The following is a 21,049-nucleotide window of genomic DNA, read 5'->3' as shown; positions in this document are numbered from 1 at the left end:
TATCCAAAATATCGGGGGATTTAGGTTGAAACACATGAAAAGAACAAAGATACCATAAATAGTTAAGATAAGATGTACATAGATTCTATATTTTGAATAAACAAGTAAATACAGATAAAAATTAAGTGTATTCATATTATAATCTTATCCAAATAACGAAAAATACTACTAGAATCTAAAACAAAAGGAAATTAATTATCCAAAAATCAAGTGATTACGCGCGAAAGCAACGGATTCTATAGTTTAAATAAATTAAAACTAACACATAATTGACTATATAATTAAACGTGTAAAACATGATCATGTTTCTGATTGGAATTGAGAGAGAAAAAGCAATCATATTTCCGATTGATCAGTTCAAACCAACCTCGGAGCAGCTAAACGCAAAGACGTTTCCGATTGGAATTGAGTTCAAGCCGAGTGTGAAACAACTGATCGAAGACTTCCTGTTGCCGTGGGCGAGGCGAAGGGAGAGAAGCTCGGATGGGAAGGCATCGTCGAGAAGCAGATGTACGGCGAGAAGAGCTTAAACATCAAATGGTGGATTCCAATCTCTACATCAAAATAAAGAAAGCATGGATGGAGGTTGATGATTTTATGTTGAATTTATTCAAATCTAGAATTAGATTTCATTATCGAAATCGTTAAAGTTGAGATATGGCTTACACTTCTCTCCCTTCACCCACGGAAAGTCTTCGATCAGTCGTTCCCCGCTCGGCTTGAACTCAATTCTAATCGGAAAACGTCTTTGCGTTTAGCTGCTCCGCGGTCGGTTTGAACTGATCAATCGAAAACATGATTGCTTTTTCTCTCTCAATTCCAATCGGAAGCATCTTTGCGCTCTCTTTCTTCTCTCTCCTTCAATGTTTTGGTATATCTATATTTGAGTCCAAAATTGAGTAAATGAGAAATGGTCCAACTAAATAGGCTAGTGATCTGGTGGTTGAGTGCATGCCATTCCTACCTTTAGGCCAATGTTCGTGTCCTTTCGGTGCAGACTCTATTACTATGGAACATATCAAAATGACAAAATGACTCTATTACTATTGAACGGATGGAGTATAACTTTATCCACTTTGCATCAGAATTTTTTTCCATTTTATCTCAATAATCTATTGCAATTTATTTTTATCTCTATTTTGCTTTTTTATTGTATTTTACTATTGTAGGGATCATATCACTCGGGATTCACTAATAACCGGGACCTCTTTTATTGCAAAGGTTCTGAGATGGCTAATCTCTGAGTTACAAGCCAATTACAATGTAATCAAAACAAGATTACAAGTAAACCAAGATTACAAACACTCTAAGAACAAATGGTTACAAATCAGAAACCCTAGCTACTGGTCAAGCCTTCTACCAGGTTGGACTCTCAAGCTTGATCTGATTAAGCACCTGCACACTTAATAGAGATGTTAGTAATAGAGACAAGATCCTTTTGGATCAAACACAACAGACAGAGACTAAGGCAAAGCAAGTCAGAGAATGACTCAGGTCACAACAACGACTACACCAGGCCAAGAACCTCCCCACACGCTACAACCACAAGTCACAAAGGTGAGAAAACGTCGAACACAGGAGCCAGAAACCCTAATCTCACCGGTTACCACCAGTTCACCACCACCGTTCTCAACCGTCACCAAACTCATAGATCTTCCACGATCTACACAGGATCTCAGACGCCGAACACCCAAACTTGAAGGATCTCAAACCCTAGGTCAGAATCTGCTTCAAACTCTTAAGGAAACCGAGAGAGTCTCCTAACTCCAAAGCTTCACCGATAGAAACCACTAATACTTGGATTCATCGGTCAGAACAGAAGATCATAGGAGAACACCGGCTAAAACCGCCGTGGGTGTAGAGAGAGAAAGTAGAGAGAAGGAAGAGAGAAAGCCGAGAGAGAGAGAGAGAGAGTTGAATCGAATGAAGAGATAAGGAGTTGGCTCCTCTATTTCTCTCACAAACTAACACATCCACAGATCCAACGATTGTGGCTTGTGATCCGAGTGAGTAGTGACACGTGGCGGCTTACAAATAATTGTTGGGCCTCACATTTAATTAAATTGGGTCAGCCCAAACATAATTAAATATATCAGTCCAAAACCAATTAGTCCACATAATATTCAACATTCTCCACCTTGGACTACATTGGGAGCACACAGGGAGAACCTTAGTCTGCTGTTGCTTCATCACAGCCTACAAGGCCCTCTCAAGACACCAAAGAGTTTTTAAGCTCATTAGTCAAGAGATAAGGCCAGGTTGCCTAATAAGACACGAGATGGCAAGCCAATTAGTCTTATAGAACTTTACTGTCTTGTGATTTCAAATTAAGCCAAGGCCTAAATGAATCATCAAGGTCTTCCCCCGGGATATGCAGATGCACATGCTAACTACAATCAAAATGCAACCTTTTGATGCAAGAAAGCAACTTTTCAACAGGTAAACACTTAGTGCCCATGTCAGCAGGATTCTTATCAGTATGCACCTTATGCAACAAAACCTCACCTTTTTCAACACCATCTCTAATGAAATGGAACCTAACATCTATATGCTTGGTCCTATCATGAAACACAGGGTTTTTGCACAATTGAATAGCAGACTGACTATCAGAATACACAGCAGGAGTATCATTCAAAAAATTAAGTTCAGAGAGAACTACCTTTAACCAAATAGCCTCCTTCATAGCCTCTGTAATGGCTATATATTATGACTCAGTAGTGGAGAGGGCAACTATGTGCTACAATTGAGATTCCCAACTAACACAAGAGCTACACTCAGTAAACACATAAGAAGTAGTGGACTTTCTCTTGTCCTTGTCATTGGCATAGTTAGAATCAACAAAACCACATAGCTCAATGATAAGTCGTATTCTAAGCCTTGGTTACTGGTCAGTATGTCGTGAAATACATGTATTATCTGCAAAACAGTTGCTAAAGTGTGCAGGATTGAAGGATCCAAGTCAGTAGGTGACGATTCGGGTGACGCAAGTGAAAAGGGCATTAGAAGGGTGCGATACTGACCAGAATACATGCCAGAGAAAAGGCTCGAGATGGAGAAGGAGGATAGCTGGGATGATCATTGACAAGGGCAAAAAGGTCAAAGTGCGGGAGAAGTCTACCCTAAAAGCAAGGGCAAGCCTCCCTATAAAAGAAGCCACTTGGAGAGAGAGAAGAAAAGGAAGTTCGGTTCGGAGTTTGACAATCACACTTAGTAGAATTCTCTCTAGAAGATCCATCCTTCAGCATTATCTTACCTCTCGTTCCTCGCCACAGCCATGGTCACTTGACGTCCAGAGTTTACCGGAGAAGTCATCAGTTCGCCTTTCCAGCCAGTTATCGCAGTAGTATAGTAGTATCATCGCTCGGAGTGGCACAAACAATCTTAATCGCTTTCTTAGTTAAAGTTTACTTGTTTTCATCGCTAGTTATTCTGCAAACACTTATCGTTGTTGCTCTTTTGAAGTACTTTGTTATTTTCCAACATTTACGTTATGAAGTTTCTATTTCGCATGTCACTTTGGTTTGAGTTTGCTTCATTCTGCCTAGGGAAGTTAGATTTAGTTATTGCTTTCAATTTCTAAGTGTTTTCTCATCGGAAGTTGTTTGATTCGAAGTGTAGCTATGTTTTGTGAAGTTCTCGTGCATGAGTTTCTTTTCTGAGCCGTGATTACCACCTTGCATGTCAGTCAGTAGAAGTAAAAGTTGCAGTTTACCGTTTAATTTAAGTTTAAGCATTTTAATCGATGGATCTTGAGTTTGAATTCATGAATCTGAAGTTTAGTTATGGTGTCTGTGTTCATATGATTTTTGTCAATACTTGGTGAAGAAGAAAACGTCAAAATCAACTTTAGTTTGAACCACTTTTACTTTTAAGTTACTTTTTACTTTTGTTTCCTACTTTTCAGAGGTACTATCCAGACCTGTCAGAAAGCCCCCAGCCATCAGATACACCTTGTTGTCTAACTTTCCTCTTTTAGTAACTGTCTACTTTCCACATGTCTCTGATACACCTTGTCCCCTACTTTCACGAACACTCCCACATGTCTGTTATTTTCCCGCCTACTAGTCAGTAGAGTACTACCTTATTTCCTGTCTAGGTAAATCTCAACCCAAGCGTGGTAGCTAACCAAACACCCAGGAAAGTCACCACAGTTATCTAAACGTGTCCATCCTCGTGGGATTCGACCCTTACCTCCGCTATACTAATCAGTAGAAGTGGGTTGAGGAAATTTGTTTGAATTCAGGTCTCGGTCGTCGTATCAACGACTCAGCTGGGTCGGGAATCTCTTCCTGATCAGTTGGATACACTCCAGTTCCACATGCGAAACCATCGAGGACATAAGAACCAGACCGGACCCTTCACTCAACACCATCATTACACTTAGAAAAACACATACCATACTTAGAAGTATGTTTCAGATATCTAAGAAGCCATTTCAAGGCCCAATGCATGGGTCAAGGATTAGACATATATCTACTCAAGCAAGACAGATTTGACCTAATTAGCTTATTAACAAAACATTACAAATCCTAACGACACATTAGTAATATGGACATATAATTGTGTCTAGATGCAATTATGAGTTTTCTATAAAAGCGTTTCATTTAAATTAGATAATAGTACAAAGAAAGTATAGTCTTTTACATTTAATCTAATTTATAGTATTGTCTTTCAATCAAAAGTAAGTTTACTTTTCAATATGAACAAGAACTATCAGATAGCTTAAATTGTTAGGAATTCTTGTATTCATCTAATGAGCGCAGCAGAAATTGCATAAAAGAATAACAGATCCAGATTCATAATCGTATTGCAAGTTGTGCATGTAAAACTGATAAGGCTAATTTCATGCATTGGTTATAGAATAAAATTCAGCAATTTCCTAGAATAAAATTCAGCAATTTCCTGGGTCTAACATAGCTTTTAAGTCAGGTGTGTAGAAGAAACAGCCAGATCAAGGAAGAAAGGGAGGAAGCCACATGGTGAAGAAATCTGGCGGGAAAGTGAGCAGAAGAAGGAAGAAAGTTACCCGATGGAAGAGATTTCTAGACGGAGGGCAAAAAGGAAAATTCAAGAGAATATTCTAGAAGATCAACTCCATGCCTATAAATAAGAGCACGCAACACACCTGAGGCATCCATCATCTCACTTTTGCTCTTAGCTCACTTTTCACACTCCTACACACACACTTAGGGGTTACCAAATTCAGGGGGTTTGGGTTCGTAGTTTGTATCATCGTTGTGTACCACCGTCTCTACGTGAGGCGAAGAAACAATTTATTGCTTTCTGTTTTAATTTCTGCTTTGGAATTCCCCGAGTCTTCGTTCGAAGCTCGGCTTTGTTTTGTTGAATTGTTGTGGAATTCGTAATCGTTTAGCTATGAAAGTTTACTTTATGTTTTCGTTTTATGTTTATGTTGCTTTTTGCTTTACCTTGGATGCTTTTCGCACTTGATCTGCTGGTTTGAGTTGAATTGTGCTGAACTTGTAGTTGATCGGTTGAATTTGGTTAGATCGGAGTGATCGGAGATGAGAATTGTTGTGGTTTGTTGCGGATGGCTTAGATTCGGAGCGGATGAAGCGTCCGATGTTTAGATCTGGTAATTTCTGCATGGGTTTTGAAGTTTAGTTTCATTTTTCTCATTTACCTCGTCTAGTGGTAGTAGATCTGTTCTATTTTCTTAGTTAATCGTACTTTGATAGTTTAATTTGACATGCTCTGTTTCGATTTGATGCTTGCTCTGTTTTCTACTTTTTGTGATCGTGAATCGTTGGTGAAGATGAAGCTAGTTGCTAGTTAAATCCATAGTTAGTTAATTGCAGCTTTTCATTCGTACCTTTACTGTTTTTGGATATGGTCCCCACGCTCTGTTCTTCATCTGTTTAGGCAGTTTAAGGAAAGTAATTCACTAGGTCTGGTAAATTTCGCCGCTGGAGTATTGATCTGTTTACATCTCTGTTTTCGTTATGCATGCTTCCGTTAGGTTTCAGTTTTCCTCGGTCTAGCTGGTAGAATAGATCGCTTACATTTCCCGAGTCTAGTAGTTAAGTTCTCAACCCAAAATTGCGTGGCAGCAGCCAAAATACCTTTTCAAAGTCTCTTAAATGCTTCCTTACGCTTCCATCTCTGTGGGATTCGATCCCTACTTCCTTATACTAGTTTTTAGTATCGTGGGTTGAGGGTTTTGAAACAGAAAAAGATTGTGTGCCCAACGACCGAGGATTTCAAGGATTTCCTGAGTTCCTAGACCTTGTGATCTAGCGGATTCTCTGGATCTGAGAAGTTTGACCATAATTAAAAGTGCACACATAGATAAAACTGGACTTTCAAATGGCGCCGTTGCCGGGGATGGATGGCGTAGTATGTGTGAGTGTTTAGAGATTTTGGCGTATATAGTTTTAATTTCTTTTTTGTTTTTCTTTCTTTTCAGTTTATGAGCAGAGGTTCACGGTTTAGAAATTGGAGTAACTCGTCTGGGTCAAGGAACGTTCAATTCAGGTGGCAAGTCAAGGAGTCAACATCCACAGTCACCACCAGATCAGGGTTAACACATGAAATCCATTCCCGTTTGGTTCAGACATTGATGAAGAGTGGAATTCATCCGGCAGAGAGGACCCTAAGTCATCATCAGAAACAGAGTACTCAGAAACAGATGAGGAAGTAGTCGGTGACATGGCAAACTTAGTTGATCCTGATCCTGAGATCGGTTCGCTCACTGCACACTTAGATGGCGAACCAACCTATGCTATTGTCTCAAATCAGCGTCAAAGGTCCATCGACATAAAGACGAACGTGCTAGGCGTTCTGCCCACCTTTTCAGGGCAAAGGAATGAGTGTCCATATGAGTTCCTTAATGAGTTCAGCAAGTTATGCAGCATCCAGAAGAGGCCAAATGATGCGACGAAGGAGGACTATCGCCTACGTGCAGTCCCGTTCGCTTTGAAGGGAGAAGCCAGCACATGGCTGTTAAGGCTGCTATCTGACTCAATTCATACCTGGAAGGATTTCAAGTTAGAATTCCTGGATTACTTTTTCCCTTCGAACAAAACTAATGCCCTTAAGAAGGAGATTCAGGAGTGCAAGCAGGACTACGATGAGTTTTTGAGTCAGTATTAGTCTCGATTTAAGGGATTACTCGATGCTTGTCTCAACCACAGAATGATGGAGGATGAAACCCTATTACCTATTTTATGAGGGAGCTAATCCTGAGTCCAAGGATTTGATGAATTCCTCGAGTGGGTGGAATTTCACCAAGAATAAAGCAAGTGAAGCACGAGAAACCCTTGGGAGGTTGATCGATGCAAAGAAGGCCTATGATAAGCTCGGAAAATGCAGTGAAAGAGCATGACGGAGAAAAAGTGGGTGACCGAATAGATCGATTGGAAAAGGCACTTCTAAGCGCAATTGAAAAGAAAAATTCCCCTGTCTCACAGGAGAAGGAGAAGTTGTCAGGTCAAGAAGAAAATCAACTCCAACTCTATTGTGGTTCGTCAACCGATGGAGAATTCCAAGCCCAGGTTAACGTTATGGGAAATTTGTAATCAGAATAACCAGAATACAAGCTGGAACCAGTGGAAGATTAAAGAGACCCCATGGAGAGACAACCCTGTTTCAGGTGGGCTGACGGGAATCAACAACCTCAACTTCAGTATCCTGGTCCAGCTGAGAACCAACAGAATTGGCCTAACCGGAATCAAGAAGGGCCTCATCATAACTGGGGTTACCGAGCTCAAGGAGACCAGCCTAATTGGGGCAATAGGAACCAGAACAACCAAGGAAGCTCCTATGTGCCACCACACCAGAGAAACACCACTGGGGATAACCAGAATTTCCAGCCTAACCACCAAGGGAATCCAGGTTCAGGAAACCAGCACTACAACAGTCAAGGAGGTCAAGGGAACTTTCGCCAGAATCAGGGGAGTGGACCAAACCATGGTCAAGGATCAAGTTCTAACCATCCCAACTATAGACCTCAGAGGAATTTAGATGACATGGTGCATGACCTAGTCGGCTCTCAACAGCATATGCAGAATAACATGCAGTCCAACAATGACGTGGTGCATAAACTTCAGGATGCACAGCAGGAGCAGAAAGCTGCAATGGACATGTTGTCTAAGCAAATGTCCCAGATTGCTACTTCGTTGAGTGAAATGCGAGGAAATGAAGGAAGGATACCAGCCTCGGTGAAACCACCCGACAGGGCAAACATCAGTCAGATTACTTTGAGATCAGGGCGTGGATATGAAGGGCCAATGATGAAAGATGATGAGAATGTAACCCCCGTGATAAACAAGGAGCACCAGAGTAGAGGACGGTCTTCAAGAAAGTGATTTGGACAGACCGCTACCCCGAGAGGCTGACCACTTTTTCCTAGACCCAAAACCAGAGGTGGAAAATGGAGAATTAAGGAAAGAAACTGGTGAGCCTTCATCTGGAGGTTCCGCAGGTACATTGAAACGCATGAAGCCGTTTCCTTACCGAGGATAAGCTAAAAAGAAGAAGGATGATACTGAGAACTTCATGGAGATTTTTGGCAAACTGGAAATCAACCTGCCATTTCTGCAGGCTCTGAAGTTGCCAACCTTTAGCAAGTTCATCAAGGAATTCATTGCTGGGAATACCAAGCCTGATGGGAAGATAGTGATTGGAGAGAACGTTTCAGCTGTGATACAAAAGAGGAAAATGCCTTCAAAATGCACTGACCCAGATATGTTCACCTTACCTATTTCTTTGGGTGACATAAAAATTGAACATGTTATCTGTGACCTAGGGGCGTCAATAAATGTTTTACCGCTTTCAATATACAAGAAGTTGATAGGAGTTAGATTGGTGGATACGAAGGTAGTAATTCAGTTGGCTGATAGAACGTGTATCTCCCCCGAAGGTGTGCTGGAAAATGTAATAGTTAAAGTGCATGATTTCTTGTATCCGACTGATTTTCATGTTATAAAAATGAGTGAGAATGAATCTGCTGAGTCTAGCGGCGTGCTCTTAGGTAGACCATTCCTACGTACCGCTAAGACAATAATTGATGTTTTTGATGGAACCATATGCCTGGATTGTCATGGGGAGAAAATACCTTTAGCATTGATGAAGCTATGAAAAAACCGTTGGATGTTGAAAATTTGCATGCTATCGATGTTATTAACCCCCTGGTCCAGGAATATCTTGAGACTGGGTTAATGCAGGAGCAGATTGATAATTCATAGTTGAGCCACTCTATTGACATAGAGGTAGCAGGTTGGTGTGAGACAATGCACACAAGGGAGTTGACAGACGAAGAGCTAGCCAATGTTATTTCAGAGTTTTGTAGGAATCCGGAATTAGCCAGGTCAAAGGGATCAGCCCATGTGGCTAGTATGGAAAATTCTTCTGGTTCAGGGAAGGGGAGATTGTAACACTCTTTACTTTCTTTAACTCTCTACCACGCCCATTGTAGTAGACTGATTTCTTTTTATGGGAAATCATACGGAAATAATTAGAGTCTTAACTTAACACTATCAAATAATCAAAGAAGTCAATTGTATCATCCAACAAGATTTACCCAAAAATTCCTAGTGGTTTATGAATTATCTTCATATTGACACTGACTATCAAAATTCGACAATTTCTGGCAACATTTACCAAACAATTTATACATATAGTAAATAAACTTCTAAATTCTCCATATAAATTAGGGAACATTTAGACTCATCAAAGATATTTTAAAAATGGTTAAGTCTAAGTTTTAGCCGTTCTAAATAGGCTTAACAATTCGTAACAAGAAGCACAAAAACAGAGCATCTTAGTTTCATAATTTTATTTATCTTTTAACATAATTTGTTACTCTTCAATACTCCAAACAAACTTCTTAGATCAATTTTAATATTATAACATGCCAAATCAAGCTAAGTGTCTATTACCTTTGATTCAATCGCCAAAATGTGTTCAACAATATTTCAACATTACTTATATGCCGGTAACTCAACGAATAAACGATATACGAATCCATACTCCAGAAGTCTTAAAACTCTATACTTACTCATTTTATAGGCATAATATTGTTATAGAAGCAAAGAGCTACCCCGATAATCCTCCCGTTGCGCGATCGGTTCTTCAATTTTCCCAAAAACACGAGAAATGTAGAAGAACCATAGGCTCGAGGTAGAGGAAATGGAGACTGCCGATTTCTTTTTCCAAAATCAGGAGTGAGGACTTGTCTTATGTTTATAAAATGACCTCTAGACAATATTTTAATATTTGTGGTTGCATGCTATGACAAATGGCATTATAACATTAATCCATAATCCTCTTAAAGTCTCTAGAATTATTTTTATTTCCATGAATAACATTTGGAGTAAAAAAAATGTCCAACACCATAGAATATTTCGTTCCCTACAAATCCATTAAAAGAATATAATTTATTTTATGTGAATTCACCAAAACCTCTAAATTCAGTGATTTTATCTACTATTCTGTAGTCGGAAAAGTAATTATGTCTAAATCCGTTTTTAGGATGCTACAACTTTATCCTCCTAAAAAAAATTTCGTCCACGAAATTTTACTTAATCTAAATAGCTATGAGAATTTTATCATATCAAGCAATCTTAGTTAGCATCATATTAACCAACTTATATAGTTATATCCCCACATAACTCATGTCTTCCTAAGTGACTTCTTATAGTCACAAGCAACGACCTAGCCTTAATTACAGTTGCATTTTCTTCTTGGTCATTTCATGTCATCCTATCATATCATCTATGTAGCATATCCTTATTTAAACATAATTAGTATGTTACCATAGAGATTTACATATTCCGCTTTTAACATATATATGAAATCAGCGATCACGTTATAAACATGAACTACAATATTTTTATTAATATCATTTTTCATCAAATATCTTTACACAATTACTCTTAATCAAGCGTATCTCTTATTCACATAATAAATTTGGCTCATATACATTTAACAGCATATGATTAACATTATCCTCAAGGAGGCACATAATCCAAGTTTGTCTCATTTATCATATTACGTAATCACATACATGTAGCCCACCATTAGGCATACGTAGTTTGTTTAGAGTGTACATGTCCATCAATACCATATAAACACATTCATATACATCATCAAATATCATCAGATGTATAGTGATTACTAAATAACTCTTTTACATTTAAGCTCATTTATTCAAGGTAATAATCATGGCCTAACAATTTCTGCATAGGTCCTAACGAGCCATCTATCGCCTTCACTTGGGCACATATATTAATCATATCACCTTTCACATATTCACATTTAGATAGCCCGCTTTAGCGTATAAAACTTAACATCAGATAACCATATGATTTATCAAAGTTAAGTACAAAGTATATATCTCATTCTTATCCATAACCAACACATTTATAAATCACAGCCAATGTCACCTTTTAAACACATATATTATCTTTAGGCTAATATACATTATCATATACACATCACAAATATATTATAATAGAATTTATCACATCTTTTCACTTTTTCCTGAATGTGCTTAGCGATAAACACAAGTATATATGCAAAGCAAAATGCACCCACACGGGGTCGATCAAATCCTCCTATCACACCAATGATTACATCGTATTTTCTACCATCACACCATACATCACATCATATTTCCTCCGTCACACCAAATATCATATCTCATTTCCTCCCATCACACCATATATTGCATATATCATTTCCTCCCATCACACAATATAGATATAACATTTCCTCCCATCACACCGTTTCACATAGCATTTCCTCCGGTGGCATCACACCACATATATGAGCATATTCATTACTCATCCACTTCATCATCATAATCAACATAGATCTACAACAATTCAGAATTCATGTTTCTCAATAATTACCTTGTACTCATTCATAAGGATCCATGTATTTTATGATCCATTTCCCAAGGATTACCCATTTATGATGCTTGATCTAACTATTTTTGTGAGATTGATTTTCAATTTATCAATAAAACAAAGGATAAGGTAGACCCAACCACAAAAGTTGAATCTAAACAAGAATTGATGGAAGATTAGGAATGGAAAGCATGTGTATAATGATGAGATAAAAGAGTTATGACCATAGGACCTTAACCAAAAGGATGGAAACAACCCTAGGAAACTTTCAATAGCTCTATCACCCCTTGGCTCCACTACTCAATGGATACACTCCATTGATGCATACCTCTACTTGAATCAATCTATGAAACTGAGACAAGCAACCTTCAAGGAAGGAATTGGATACATTCCTCAAATAGGAAAAACTCACTAGGGAGATAACTTCAATCACAATCTTAATCTAGAATGAAAAATGACACCAAAAGGTATTTATACTAAGGGCCCAAAATGTGGAAAAAGGCCCTCAAAAACTAAGTCTCGGGTGATTCACCCGGTCGGGTGAATTGCAGGGTGCAAAACACCCGCCCGGGTGTTCTCTCTGGACTCCCTCGCCAGTTCTGCACGACTTCTGTAAAACCGCCATAACTCCCTCATTCGGACTCCGATTGAGATGTGCAAGATACCCAAGCGAAGCTGTTTCCAAGTCGAAGACGATGGTGGTAGTTTCATAGCTTTCGGATATCATCTCGATAGGACGGTTTCTGGTTGAATCCAGCTGTAGTTGAAATCCTTGACGCACGACTTCCATGATCGTATCATCCTCCCCTTCTTGGAAAGGATTTGTCCTCAAATACAAGCCTTCTCTATTCCTCGCATCCTCGGGAGACCCTCTAGCTTTATTGAATCCTTGGCACGTCTTCACTCTCTTCCTTGGACCCCAATCAATCCATGGCTCACGTCGAGGTGAAGACACTTGATGTCTAGCACTCATGGTCATATCATTCTCCCCTTCTTGGAAAGGATTTGCCCTCAAATCCGGATTCCGCACACCTGTGAAATGGAAAAAGAGCAAATCAAATATCAAAGTATGATGAAAAGGATTAAGACCACTAACGGCTCTTAGAGACAATAATACACCAAAGACGTTGTATGGACCTCCAAATTCATGTTCCCTCAAGCTCAAGGCCAAGTCACAATAAAATTGAGAACACAAAAAAATGAATCCTTTCATGTCTAAATCCCACCCATAAGGAATCAAGACAAACTCATCAAGACACCCTTCATACCAAAACTCAAACAATCTCACAATATAGGTACAAGATGTGGGTGCAAATAAACATAGGCATTCCTTCACTATGTAGTCCCAAACAAAGCCATTAGATATAAAGTTCTTCACAAATAGACCATAAAACATCCCAACTCCATTGAATGGTTTGATGGACATGCAATAAAAGCAATCAACATGCCAAAACACACATGCCCCAAGCACCTTGTTTCTATTTGGCTCGATCATTCCCACACAAATGATGCCCAAATTATTGAACATCTTGACAAAAGATTTGGCATTCTCATCAAGACTAGAAATATACAAGAAAGGGTCCTCATATGGTGCAAAATGGAAAGTTATCAAGAGAGGTCTAAGCAAAATTTTTTTATTCTTACGCTCATGCAACGAACAATCATTTTCAATCATTAACACACCACTCTTGCTCAAATAAGAAGTTCTCTTCCACAAATTGACAAACTCTTGGTCAAAATATAGAGGTGGTTCATCACAACACACATCAAGTTTGCAAGAAGGATTATCATTCAACAAACAAAGTTCATCACAATGGATTTCACTCACTTGCTTCAACAATTTCAAAAAGTGGTCAAAATTATATGCACAATGAAACTCAAAATTACCAACAAATGAAAGCTTAGGCATCTTAGCATAAAAGGAAGTCACTCCAACATTCAAGGTAGATTTCACAAGAGAAATTTCATGTCTATCAATGCTTGGATTTATCAAGAAAGGATCAACATATGATGCAAAGATAGATTTAGCATTCAAAGATTCAAGCTCATGAGACCACTTTTTACACAAGTCATCAATAACAAATCTATCAACACAAAGGGACTTCTCTAGTGTAATCATATGCAAGGGAGCATCACAAGGCGACAAGGATAGTGCACTTGAACCTTGGGCAAGGAGTTCATCCACTTGCCTTGTTCCTCTTGGTCCTTCTCCGGGGGCATAGTTTCCAAGCCATGTGCAATTTGATACTTCACTTCCATATCTTCAATTAAATTTCCTACACATTCATCAACACAAAAATACATAGAAGAAGTGTTAATGGGTAAGGGCTTATTTTCCTCACCAAGGGCAAGAGGCAAAGGATCATTTGGTGCCCACCCAAGGTAGGCCTTAGAATCTAACAAGCACCCTTTACTCACTTGTGCTTGTGGTTTTTCTCTCATTTGATATTTTTCTTTTCTCTCGCCCCCACCACTCTCTCTTGACTTTTGCACCTCACACTCTTGTCTTTTATCACGCTCTCTTGGCTTTTTAGACTCAGTTTCACTCTCAAGCCTTTTCTCTCTCTCTCGTTCTTTTTCTCTACTAATTTGGTTTAAGTTCATAGAAGAGGAGACATTTCCATATACATCAAGAGGCTTATGTGAAAAATGGAAAGAAGAGGATGTATTCAAATGACTTGATGAGTTACCTCTTTGGTTCGTGTCAACACCACCATGCAGGTAGGTAGGCCTCAATCGAGCTCTATATGAGACTTCTTCTTCAATTGGCCTCTCAAACCCCTTATGGCTAACATGATTTCTCACCCTCCTAGAATGCCACTCTCCATGAGACAACGGAGCTCGTTTTCCTCTACTTCCCCTATCAAGTCCATCTTCATGGTACCTTGATTCATAGCCACCTCTAATATCACCATAGAGCTCAACTCTTCCTCATTGATTGACCATCCCAAATCTACTATAGCCCCTATTCTCATCCCAGTTTCTCACTTTCCCTCCTTCAACTTCCCCATAAGGCTCCATCCCTCCATGTTGGTTTCCTACCCCATAGCGACCATACCCCTCATTTCCTCCTCCAAACCTTCCATTCTCCAAGTTGTTAACTCTATCCCGAACACTCCCTCCTTGCCATCCCTCATAGGCCTCCCCTTCATCAACTTCCTTCGGGACCTTATTGGGCATGGCATTGCCCATAGGAGTGGGAGGTCTCGTCCCCCGCTCTCCCTTCCAAGTGTTGAACTCTTCAAATAGAGTGTTTTGGGCGGCAATCATTCGAGCTTCAGATTCTTTTGATCAAGCGATGGATTCTCTTGCCCGAACATCCATTTGGGTCATCACATCTTGCTTGAATTCCTTCATCATTTGTGCCATCATGCTCACAAGATCACCTTCGGGTTTGGAACTACTTGAGCCTGCGCCCATCCCTACTTCCTCCTCATGGATGTCCCCCATCTTGTTAGATCGAGTAATAGGAGGCATCCAAGTTACCTACAAACACAAAGACAAAGACTAGGAACTAGCCTTAGAGATTAGTAAAATAAGAAAGAGAGATTTAAGAAGCTAACTCACCCCAATATAGTATCCCAACACCCCCCCCCCCCCCCAAGTCACTCACCAATGTCACTCGGTAGGTTTAGAATATAGTGGGGCTAGTATCACACACTCTCGATCCAATTCCCACTCGTTGGCACCCGGACAACTCAATCAAGGTATACACCTCAAGAACATATGGACACCAAGTATTAAATACCAAAGTAATAATGATTAAACATATGAAAGCAAAGAAAACTAGGCCTAGAGCAAACACACACACTAACGAACACAAGACATGGGATGAAGCTTTTTGCTGAAATCTGGCAGATCTTTATGAATTTTTTTGGTATTGATCCCCGCACCCAATTTGGATGAATTTTGGTGGATAGATTCTCAAACAAGTCTAGATCAAGGAAAAAATAGTCATATATAGTCATATTCGATAATTTGATAGGTTTTGTATGGTTTTCCCCAACTATGACAATACAGAGCAATGATGTTAATCTCCACAGTTAACTAGGAAAACGAAGGAATTATTTGATGAAAAGTTTCAGGTAGCTAGGTCACATAACATAGATCATACACACCAAATTTCAGCTTAATCTAAGCACAATTGATCAATCCGACCATCCCAACAAAAACAGAGCCAAAACAAAGAACAAAAGGAAAAATAACCCAACCCAAAGCAACAATAGATCAAACACCTAGTGTACTAGGCTCTAGATACCAAATGATAAGGATCCATATATTTTATGATCCATTTCCCAAGGATTAACCATATATGATGCTTGATCTAACTATTTTTGTGAGATTGATTTTCAATTTATCAATAAAACAAAAGATAAGGTAGACCCAACCACAAAAGTTGAATCTAAACAAGAATTGATGGAAGATTAGGAATGGAAAGCATGTGTATAATGATGAGATAAAAGAGTTATGACCATAGCACCTTGACCAAAAGGATGGAAACAACCCTAGGCAATTTTCAATAGCTCTATCACCCCTTGGCTCCACTATTCAATGGATACACTCTATCACCCCTTGACTCCACTACTCAATGGATACACTCCATTGATGCATACCTCTACTTGAATCAATCTATGAAATTGAGACAAGCAACCTTCAAGGAAGGAATTGGATACATTCCTCAAAGAGGAAAAACTCACTAGGGAGATAACTTCAATCACAATCTTAATCTAGAATGAAAAATGACACCAAAAGGTATTTATACTAAGGGCCCAAAATGTGGAAAAAGGCCCTCAAAAACTAAGTCTCGGGTGATTCACCCGGTCGGGTGAATTGCAGGGTGCAAAACACCCGCCCGAGTGTTCTCTCTGGACTCCCTCGCCAGTTCTGCACGACTTCTGTAAAATCGCCATAACTCCCTCATTCGGACTCCGATTGAGATGTGCAAGATGCCCACGCGAAGCTGTTTCCAAGACGAAGACGATGGTAATAGTTTCATAGCTTTTGGTCATCTCGATAGGACGGTTTCTGGTTGAATCCAGCTGTAGTTGAAATCCTTGACGCACGGCTTCCATGATTGTATCACTCATATTCATAATAATCGCACCCATGAGTTCTTTCATAAAATACATAAATTACCTTCACATATCAATCATAATCTACTTTACATACATCACCCAATAACATACTATAAATTAGTCAAGTCATAACCGGATACTCAATTTCTTAATTAACACACAATATGAGTACACAATCATATTATTTACACGTAATTGCATCTGCGGACAGATTATTATAAAATTTGTTTATATAAGCATAACCATTAATTTAAGTAAGAGAAATGAGTATTAATGCTGGATACCCTACCTCATAATGTTCAAAAGCCTTGATTTGTTGTTTCCTTCAGTCACACACCATTTTCCTTCCTTTAATTATTATTTGCTGTTTGTTCATCTTTGTAATATCATACATATATTCCATATCAATTTTATCAACAAAATGGGGTATTGCAATAAGTAAAATTCTTTAGAACGTCTAAGGTATTTATCTAGACTTAGAAATATATGTAAATTAGAGCTACACAATAGAAGAATTTCCCAAAATAACTTTCAATTAGCTAACATACCTTTATTTCTTCTTTCAACTTTTGAAGCATTTCAAATTCACTGCATTACACTATTTTTAAATAATTAACTGCTTTTGCTCGGAGCAACACAGGAGTCGAGCCCTATAACACAAGAAACCTCTTAAAGTCTAGTTTACTTTACAAAAAGATAATCTCAAAAAATCCATGGGATTAGGGAGTTATGGCCATTCCATTACAGCTTGCCTATTTTTGACAGATTCTGGTGACTGTTTCGTAGGAATTTTAAAAAATAGCAAACATTGATAAAATGAGTATAAATTTTTCAGGTGCCTTCCTAAAACATGAAAGTATCTACCAAAAAACTTATAATGGGATTTCCAACACTTTGGGGTGACCGAATCTGACCAGTACAGTAGGGCCAAAACAATACTAAGTACAAGTTACTTCATACTTGATGTGTCATTGAGTAATTCCCTCAAACACAATATGCTCAAATGCAAGACAAAATATATGTGCATATTATGGACCAATCAGGACAGATTTTCCTTTCTCTTTTCCCTAACTAACGAAACTCTTCCAAAATCTTTAATCAAAAATCATCTTCTCCCTGGTTCTTCACAACCCCATAACATAAGCTTTTAAAAATCATATATATGCCTATCAATGTACTCCAAATTCATTTAAATACATCACACTAAGTTCTCTATTTATCCCAAGGTTTTAAACCAATCCCGATTCATCTCCAAAGTACAACTTTTTATTTTTAGTTCATATTATATCCAAACCAAGCAATTAGAACAAACTCACCAGGGCAAGTACTCATCTTATTCATTCCTTTCACAAGGGTCTAGATTCACCTAACAGTTACCATATTTGCATTATTAATTCATGATACCAAATTTTATGATACATACACTCAAACAATGTCTACCTTCATATTCCATGCACAGTATCCATATTCAAATTATATCCTCGGACTATAATCACATGAACAGTCATAATCATAATATTAATAATAACAGATTCTCTAGAGGCAATAAAATTAAGTTAGCTAAAACATTTAAATCTTAATGTAAAACACCCTATGTGACATGCTTCCAAACATAATTCAACCCAACCAGGAGCCTAAGAACGCCTAAACCTAGGCTCTGGTACAAAATTTGTAACACTCTTTACTTTCTTTAACTCTCTAACACACCCACTGTAGTAGACTAATTTCTTTTTATGGGAAATCATCCGGAAATAATTAGAGGCTTAACTTAACACTATCAAATAATCAAAGAAGTCAATTGTATCATCCAACAAGATTTACCCAAAAATTCCTAGTGGTTTATGAAATATCTTCATATTGACACTGACTATCAAAATCCGACAGTTTCTAGCAACATTTACCAAACAATTTATACATATACTAAATAAACTTCTAAATTCTCCATATAAATTAGGGAACATTTAGACTCATCAAAGATATTTTAAAAATGGTTAAGTCTAAGTTTTAGCCATTCTAAATAGGCTTAACAATTCGTAACAAGAAGCACAAAAACAAAGCATCTTAGTTTCATAATTTTATTTATCTTTTAACATCAACACTCCAAACAAACTTCTTAGATCAATTTTAATATTATAACATGCCAAAACAATCTAAGTTTTTATTACCTTTGATTCAATCGCCAAAATGTGTTCAACAATATTTCAACATTACATATATGCCGGTAACTCAACGAATAAACGATATACGAATCCATACTCCAGAAGTCTTAAAACTCTATACTTACTCATTTTCTAGGCATAATATTGTTATAGAAGCGAAGAGCTACCCCGATAATCCTCCCGTTGCACGATCGGTTCTTCAATTTTCCAAAAAACGCGAGAAATGTAGAAGAACCATAGGCTTGAGGTAGAGGAAATGGAGACTGCCGATTTCTTTTTCCAGAATCAGGAGTGAGGACTTGTCTTATGTATAGAAATGACCTCTAGACAATATTTTAATATTTGTGGTTGCATGCTATGACAAATGGCATTATAACATTAATCTATAATCCTCTTAAAGTCTCTAGAATTATTTTTATTTCCATGAATAACATTTGGAGTAAAAAAAATGTCCATCACCATAGAATATTTCGTTCCCTACAAATCCATTAAAAGAATATAATTTATTTTATGTGAATTCACCAAAACCTTTAAATTCAGTGATTTTATCTACTATTCTGTAGTCGGGAAAGTAATTCTGTCTAAACCCGTTTTTTAGGATGTTACAGGGATGATACCTGATGCGACAGAAAAAAATCCCTTGCCCCCAGGAAGAGAGTATACCTAAGAAGGAATTGAAAACACTTCCGCCAGGCCTCAAGTATGCATATCTGTAGGAAAATGAGACGTTCCCATTCATCGTCAACAACAACTTGACCGAGGAACAGGAAGATCAAGTACTGGAAGTGATCAGAAGAAACAAGAAAGTCATGGGATGGACTCTCTCAGACCTAGTAGGAATTAGTCCCGATCTTTGCATGCACCATATCAGATTGGAAGAAGGTGCAAAGGCCCATAGGGATCCGCAACGGAAGCTGAATCCGAACATGAGGGAGGAAGTTCTTAAAGAGGTTTGAAGCTGCTGTCTCTAGGCATTATATACTCCATCCTAGATAGTGAATGGGTCAGTCCAGTCCACATGGTACCCAAGAAGTCAGGGATACAAGTGGTCAAGAATGACAAAAACGAATTGGTGCCCACTCGACTGGTGACTGGATGGAGAATGTGTATTGACTATCGGAAGTTGAATGAAGCCACTAGAACCCTTCATTGATCAGATGCTAGAGAGGCTGGCCGAAAAATAATATTTTTGTTTCCTTGACAGATACAGTGGGTATTTCCAGATCAATGTAGACCCCGAAGACCAAGAGAAGACAACTTTTATATGCCCGTTTGGCACATACGCGTACAGGAGAATGCCATTTGGATTGTGCAATGCGCCTGGTACCTTCCAGCGTTGCATGATAAGTATCTTCTCAGATCTACTGGAGGTGTGTATTGAGATTTTCATGGATGATTTTACTGTGCATGGGAATTCTTGTGATTCCTGTTTAGCCAACCTAGACCTTGTACTAAGGAGATGTCAGGAAAAGAATTTGGTTCTGAATTTTGAGAAGTGCCACTTCATGGTGCCAGAGGGAATCGTCCTAGGCCATGTAGTCTCGGAGAGGGGTATACAGGTGGACAAAGCAAAGGTTGAAGTGATCTCGAAGTTGCCTTACCATACGAATTAGAAAGAAGTCAGAGGATTCCTAGGGCATGCAGGATTTTATTGAAGATTCATAAGGGACTTCACGAAAATTGTTCAGCTACTTACTCATCTTCTACACAACGATGTTGAATTCGTCTTTGGCGAAGATTGCAAGAAAGCATTTCAATTACTGAAAGACAAGCTTATCTCTGCTCCAATAATCAGGGCGCCCGACTGGAATCATCCGTTTGAAGTCATATGTGATGCGAGCGATTTCGCAGTAGGAGAAGTGCTGGGTCAAAGAATCGATGGGAAGAGTTATGTGATTTTCTATGCGTTAAAGACTCTTAATCAGGCTAGAAAAAACTACGATAC

At 38.5% G+C, this 21,049-nt stretch overlaps 1 protein-coding gene and 1 long non-coding RNA gene across 5 annotated transcripts; both read right to left on the bottom strand.

Moving 5' to 3' along the window:
- Positions 1-1,187: 1,187 nt before the first annotated feature.
- LOC148931189 (uncharacterized) lies at positions 1,188-10,156 on the bottom strand. Its single transcript, XR_016136252.1, has 2 exons — positions 10,019-10,156; positions 1,188-1,395 (listed from the first exon to the last, which is right to left on the bottom strand). It is a non-coding gene; the product is annotated as an uncharacterized LOC148931189 (long non-coding RNA).
- Positions 10,157-12,053: 1,897 nt separating this feature from the next.
- LOC125212775 (uncharacterized) lies at positions 12,054-19,377 on the bottom strand. Of its 4 annotated transcripts, XM_089069083.1 has the most exons (4): positions 19,230-19,377; positions 14,561-15,356; positions 14,060-14,146; positions 12,054-12,902 (listed from the first exon to the last, which is right to left on the bottom strand). In XM_089069083.1, the coding sequence occupies exons 3-4, from the start codon at positions 14,127-14,129 to the stop codon at positions 12,376-12,378; spliced, it is 597 nt and encodes a 198-aa protein (XP_088925209.1). In that variant the 5' UTR covers positions 14,130-14,146; positions 14,561-15,356; positions 19,230-19,377; the 3' UTR covers positions 12,054-12,375. The 4 variants fall into 4 exon arrangements, 3 of the variants coding, with proteins under 3 accessions (XP_088925209.1, XP_088925208.1, XP_088925207.1); XR_016137291.1 differs by having other exon boundaries at positions 14,034-15,356; XM_089069082.1 differs by having other exon boundaries at positions 14,060-15,356.
- Positions 19,378-21,049: the final 1,672 nt, after the last annotated feature.

Source organism: Salvia hispanica, chromosome 3 (genome assembly GCF_029641045.1).
Source record: "Salvia hispanica isolate PSC_SH4W2 chromosome 3, Shi_PSC_v1, whole genome shotgun sequence".
In the NCBI taxonomy this organism is placed as follows: Eukaryota; Viridiplantae; Streptophyta; class Magnoliopsida; order Lamiales; family Lamiaceae; genus Salvia; species Salvia hispanica.
Note: the sequence above shows the minus strand (reverse complement) of the source record. Positions and strands in the feature narration are given on the sequence as shown.